At 33.2% G+C, this 6,230-nt stretch overlaps 1 protein-coding gene and 1 long non-coding RNA gene across 2 annotated transcripts in view; both read right to left on the bottom strand.

Annotated features, from left to right (window-relative positions):
• Positions 1-6,230, bottom strand: part of LOC109538354 (monocarboxylate transporter 2) — a 163,262-nt gene that overhangs the window by 62,630 nt on the left and 94,402 nt on the right. Inside the window, exon 3 of the mRNA XM_019905566.2 lies at positions 5,303-5,531. Coding sequence (XP_019761125.1) covers positions 5,303-5,531 — 229 coding nt within the window. The remainder of the gene's footprint in view (positions 1-5,302; positions 5,532-6,230) is intronic.
• LOC125503408 lies at positions 494-1,266 on the bottom strand. The gene is made up of 2 exons (XR_007280830.1): positions 1,073-1,266; positions 494-987 (listed from the first exon to the last, which is right to left on the bottom strand). It is a non-coding gene; the product is annotated as an uncharacterized LOC125503408 (long non-coding RNA).

Below are 6,230 nucleotides of genomic sequence, written 5' to 3'. Positions count from 1 at the left end.
TCAATCTGTAATAAAAGACGTGAGGAAATTCTGTCTTTTTTAAAGACAAACATTTTTGAGGCGAAATACCCAAAAAGAAGTTTGTAAAAAAATATATTTCTTACGTTTTAGTTTTCAATTTAAAATAATTTATTTTAAAATAAGACGGTAGACATGTGAATAACAACCATATGTAAAAAAATCAGAAGCACATGGACATAGAAGAAGGAAGTTTGAAGAGGCGGAAATAAAAATAAAGTGCAAAATTGGTCCGTTTTTGTTACGTGTGAACTTAGTTAGCTTAGTTATTTGAATCGAAAATGGTCGGAAAATGACAGACATTTTTGCAATCACGTTATTCTAAATTTACATTTAAAATGTTGTTTAGTAATAAATGCTGTAATTTTGTTAATTTGTAGAACAAAACAATGGTTTAAAATAGTCAAAATTCATAGAAAGATGATGTACCAAACTGATTGACTATACAGGGTGTCTCATCAATAAGTAGCATAAATTAAGGGGTAAGCTGACTTTACTTTACTTTACACCTTGTGCGTTTATGAGGTGAATCAGTTCTGGCTGTTTTTTTCCACAGCACTTTTCTCTCGAATCTTCGAATTAGTTCCTAATTTCGCACCGTAAGAGTTCAGGTTTCGCAGCCGTACATTAGCACTGGTCATGGTCTGGTAAGTCTTGATTTTCGTTCTCCTAGTCACGTATTTGGACTCTAATATATCCTTTAGGGCGTATAAGCACCTGTTGGTTGACTTTAGGCGTTCTCTAATTTATTCACTTATGTTGTATATGTCCATATCTCGTCGACATATGCTAGCAGGTAGTTGGATTCAGTGGCACCGAAGTTGAGTTTCGATTTTGGCTTCTCTTACTACTTTCCCCAATGCGATATAAAGAAACCTCAACACAAGCTCTGGTTATTCTGGTCCAGTAGTAGCTTCAGTAGGTCAACATTGTATGTTATATTTTGACCCTTTTTACGCTGTCTTATGCCTGCTGAAAGTCGATAAATAACTCGTGGAGGGTCTTGATTGAATTTCCAGGTAATTTCTAGCAATTTCCTAATGGTAAACATCACCTTTTGTCAGCTATTAGATCTCCATTCTCCTTCTTTAATATTTTATCGGTCTTGGGCCTAAATTCTGCTTTTGTAGAACGTAATGTTTGGCAGACTGTTATTGTGTTATTTTTACGTTCCTCTTCTATTATAATTATCTTGCCATTCTCTTGTTTTTCTTCTCAACAGTTTCAAGTTGACAGTTAACAATTTTAAGTTGACCTTAACCCTATATGAAAATAACTCCAAATATACTTAGGTCCGCAAAAGCTTCCTTTTAGTTTGTGAAATACACGACATAAAACTTTACTTTAAAAAGTACAAAATTATAAACTTGCAAAAAACTGCAAAATGGTTATAGGTACCGGGTGTCAATTTGAAAACTTCCCACCCTTAATATCTTTCTTGCAGTTTAAAATATGAAAAATCGGAAAGATCCGTAAATTTTATTTGTAAGGAGGACACTTTAAATGAATACTTCTAGCCTCCTTGTTTCAACCCCTTAGGACGGGTTGATGTAAATCTTAGAATCTTAAATGGGAAGGGGGGGCAAATGGCACATTGTTTTAAAGCGCGTTCAATTCTCTTTACATTAGTTACTACTTTGTTACTACTTTTTATTCAGAGGTTTTCGAATAATCGCGTTTCAAAATAACAGAAACGATTAAACTTGCCTGCATTGAAATTTTGATTTTCAGATTAGTGTTTAAGGAAAAATTATGTCATTGGGTCTCATTATAGTACAAATGATTAGAAGGTTCGGTTCCACCGTTAAAATCCTCGAACAAAAGGAAGAAAATGTAGTTTAGACAATTGATTTCGGATTTATTGATTATTTTTTATCGATAAAAATCACTTTTTATTTACGGGATTTAAGAGAAATTTCTACAATAAAATCCTTGGGACCTACTACGCACTATCTTGTGAGTTGTTCAAAATGTTCTATATTTTAGTGTAAACAATAATGGTCTATTTTCGAACCCCCCTAACATTGATAAAATATTCCCGGATAGACGGATATTCCCGGATAGATAGAGAAGGAAACCAATTGAATGGCTTCCAAGATCACCGGATTGAATACCCTTAGACTACTTTCTTTGAGGACATCTTAAGTCAATTGTTCATAAAATACAACCTGCTGATATTGATGGTCTTAAATGGCGAATTGCAGCAGAATGCCGGTCAATTCCCGGTGAAGTTTTCCGAAATGTTAGGGAATAGTTCAAAAACATCCCTTATTATTGTTTACAGAACAATTGACAACACTTGAACAACTAATAAGATAATGTGCGTAAGCAGATGACATCGGTTTTATTGTAGAAATTTCTCTTCCGCAAATAAAAAGTTATTATTTAAACCAATATCTGAATGCACGCAAGTTTAAATGTTTCTACAACTTTGAAACGCGATTATTCGGAAACCTTTCTAGAAAATGCAAGAATTTATTTTATTTATTTATTTAGGGGGTTGAAACAAAGAGGTTAAAAATGTTAATTTAAAGTGTCCCCCTTACATATAAAATTGACAGGTCTCCGATTTTTCAAATTTTAAATTGAAAGAAATATATTAAGGGTGGGAAGTTTTCAAATTGACACCATCTATAAATTTTAATGGAATCTTGCAAGTAGTGAAGGAAGGAATATGTGCTTGTTGTCACTCATTTTATTTCTTTAATTTTTATCAGTGGCGTGCCTACCAGTATTTTATTAGATATTTTTGAAGTAAAAAGTAGTACGCTACGTTTCCTAATGAATAAAAAGGTCATCTTAATTGATTGTTCAATACTGAAAAAAACCCTCTTTTATTTATGTCGTGTGACCAACCGTTTTCCAGAAAAAAAACATTTTTATATTGAAATTGATCTAGGAGCAAGCTGCAAAATACTTTATTGGCGCTGCTAAATAGGGTTCAGAAGTGTATTCGTCAATGGCAATAATTTTCAGTAACTATTATAGACATTAGGTCCTATATAAATGTATGTAATTCTTAAAATGGACTGTTTAATTGTTTTTTTATTATTGATTCATAATGTGTCCGTCAACAAACTGTTTTTTTACCGGAAAAAATGGTCGTAAAAAGTAAAAAAAAGCACTTCCTACAACCTTCACTGCCCACAAACTTTCATTAAGATTTATCAAACTGTTCTGCAGAAATTTACAATTTTGTATTTTTTGAAGTAAAGTCTTTTGGAAACGAAGCTGCTCATACGGACTTATGTGTATTTGGAATGTTTGCATATTTGGCCAAGGTTTATTTTCCTTTAAATCCACGATCCTTTTTTTGAGACACCCTGTACTTTGCTTTAAGTAAAACGGTAACGGATAAGGTGTTTAAAAAAATGATATTCACTTTTTTTTGGTGATTTCCTCATTTTTTGTAATGGAAAATAACGACTCAATATTCCATTCAGTTTCTAATAACAAATGCCGTAATTTCGTGAAAAGTTTGAAAGCGCAAAACGATATTTTTGTTTGGAGACGGACATGGTTTTGGGCTCGCTACTTTTCTCATTTTTGGTCATAGAGACTGGCAATTTTTGTCATGAAGCAGTTTCTAGTCGTAAAAGCTATAATTTTGTTACTTTTCAATAAAAAACAATGACTTGAAGAAGCAAATGGTCACAGAAAAACTCAAACAAAAACTGCCATATTTCATGGCTCGATATTTTTTTCATCGTCTGATATGAAAAATAAAGAATCAACATTCCTTACGCCACGAAATAAGAGCCAAACACTGTAGACGCTGGAAACTAAAATAACTTTTTAAATCGGATAATTGGCATAAAAGTTACAATACTTTGAACTTTACCAAAAAATCTGCTGCACAACTTTTTTTGAACACATACAAAGTACTTTTTAGAAACTCCCAGATTTTCAGTTACTTTCATTTAAAGATATGGTTAAATTAGACATAAAAATTAAATGGGGTCAATCGATAGAAACAATAAATTAATACCACTTTCCAAAAGTTTTCAATTATTTAATTTCAGCATTACTTCCAGAATAAAAGTTTGACGCTCTTGCTGTCGCTTCTTTGCTGAAATAAAGCAGATTGTCTGGTTCCAATTTGGATCTAAATTTACAATAAAATGCAATGTTTTTCTGAGTTTATCTACCAAGGTATCCAGTATCAGCTATAGATTCTCGACTATTTTGCTTCATATGCCCCGTCAAAAAAAGAAAACAAAAAAATTTGAAAGATAATAAATAGTAACTCAAATCAAAGTCACATTCAAAAGCTATAAAATCAAAGTGAAATTTTAAGCAAAAATACCCCAGATATCTGTATTGGTTTTACATACGCTTTACATAAATCGTCTAAAGTTTTGCTAACATTTCCATATGAAAGCACCGACTCCATAAAGTAAATAAGGTTGCATGAGAGCCCTCATCAAAACATATCGGTATAAAATGAAATCCATTTCATAAATGGATGGCAAAGCTACACTTAAAACATCTACCACTTTATCTTTTCAAAAGACGTAATGGCTTGCCAGTAATCATGTTTGCTTGTCTAAAATGTTACCCCCGATTTAACTGAGATATATAAAAGAACAGCTAAGACACAAAGCGTATTATCTTCTAACAGCTAACACACTTATAAGTTTCGCACTGTTCATTAGATGTTTTGCATATCGGAACAATGGAATATGGTTAGTTAAAGCAATTTCAGTCAGTCGGTCGGTGTCTTGGGGTCTTTGACAATGAAAAGTTTGCGCAAATAATCAGTGTTTTAGTTCTAAAGCGGAAATTTTCCCGTTTTTTATGAATAGGTGGTAGATTCTTGATAGCATTTTTAGATGATGCTTGAAGAATTTTATACTTCAGTAAGAATACTAAATTAAAGAACCGAAGAAGTGTGACAGGTTTAGTTTTGTGGAAAAGAAAAAGTTGCTACAATATTATCTTGTACAGGGCTAATCATTGAAAAAGGACCGCTCCTATAACTTTGTTATTTTGAAAGATGGTGATTTTTATACCAGTTTGTAGAAAACGTTCTAATTTTTTAATGAAAAAAAAATTAAGGAAAATCTTGTATACCCTCTACGAGAAACACGTATCATATCAGTCAATTTAGAAGAAAATTATTTTAGATTTGAGTTTAACGTTTACAAATACTTAGTAGATTTGTTATAATATACTTCAATAATCAACGTTCAAAATTACAATCTAACCATCAACGGGTAACTTCTGGCTAATTAATAAATGACTCGTACTCAAAATCAGACTGTAAAGAACAACTGAAACTCACCTTTGCAACTGTAGCTGCTCAATGAAGTAGTCCGAGTAGGCAAAGAGGCGAGTCTGCCTCTACAATGAGGGCACGAGTCTGCACTGTTTTGCTCCATCCTGGCCCAACGAGCCGCCACTGGAGGAGGCAGCGGTGGAGGCGGTGGAGATGGACTAGCTGAAGGACTTGACCAACAGGGTTGGTCCACCATGTGGCATTGGCTTCCAGTGCCACTCATTTTTGATGGCATCTGAAAAAGATCAGATGAGTGAAATAGCTGAACTGTTCTTAATCCCACACAAAGTCGATAAAATGGTTAGCAATCTGATGCAACATTCTAGCACGGAGCAAATAGCGTAGAGACATTTTTAGATAGTTTGCAAATACTTTAAGCTAAATTTAATGGCTTTTGGAGCAAATTAATGTAAGTTTTAAAATTCCAAGGCAAAAGCGCTACTAATCTACCATAATAGCGCACTGAGGGATTAAGCGTTCTAAAGGCTATTATTTTTAAAACCTGTGTATAACTGCCTTAACAGGATTATAAGGGGCTTTATTTGTGGGTAGTTGCGATGTGTTTTGTTGCTTTTTGATTGTTCCGTTTTCAGCTGCATGCTTAAACGAGTTAGACATAAAATAAATCAACAGCAAATGGTATGTGAATTATTGTGTCATTATATATATATAATATAATTTATTGCAGTGATATAATCCCTCCAGGCTATTTCAGCTCGTCAAAAATTCTCATCCAGCTTTAATGAACAAAGAGATAGAATCATGGAGAAAAGTTAAATAAATATTTAATGAGGATCAGAATATTAGATTATGGAATGAAACCGTCTGCTTTAACGGAGCGCAATTGGTGTGAATCTGCAAGGAAAATACGCCATAAGTAATAATGATTTAAAGCTTGCCGCCCACGCTAAGAGCATGACTTAGTTATGAAAGC

The sequence above is a fragment of the Dendroctonus ponderosae genome, unplaced genomic scaffold (genome assembly GCF_020466585.1).
Source record: "Dendroctonus ponderosae isolate FM_Combo_2020 unplaced genomic scaffold, Dpon_F_20191213v2 Dpon_F_20191213_2, whole genome shotgun sequence".
Classification (NCBI taxonomy): Eukaryota; Metazoa; Arthropoda; class Insecta; order Coleoptera; family Curculionidae; genus Dendroctonus; species Dendroctonus ponderosae.
Note: the sequence above shows the minus strand (reverse complement) of the source record. Positions and strands in the feature narration are given on the sequence as shown.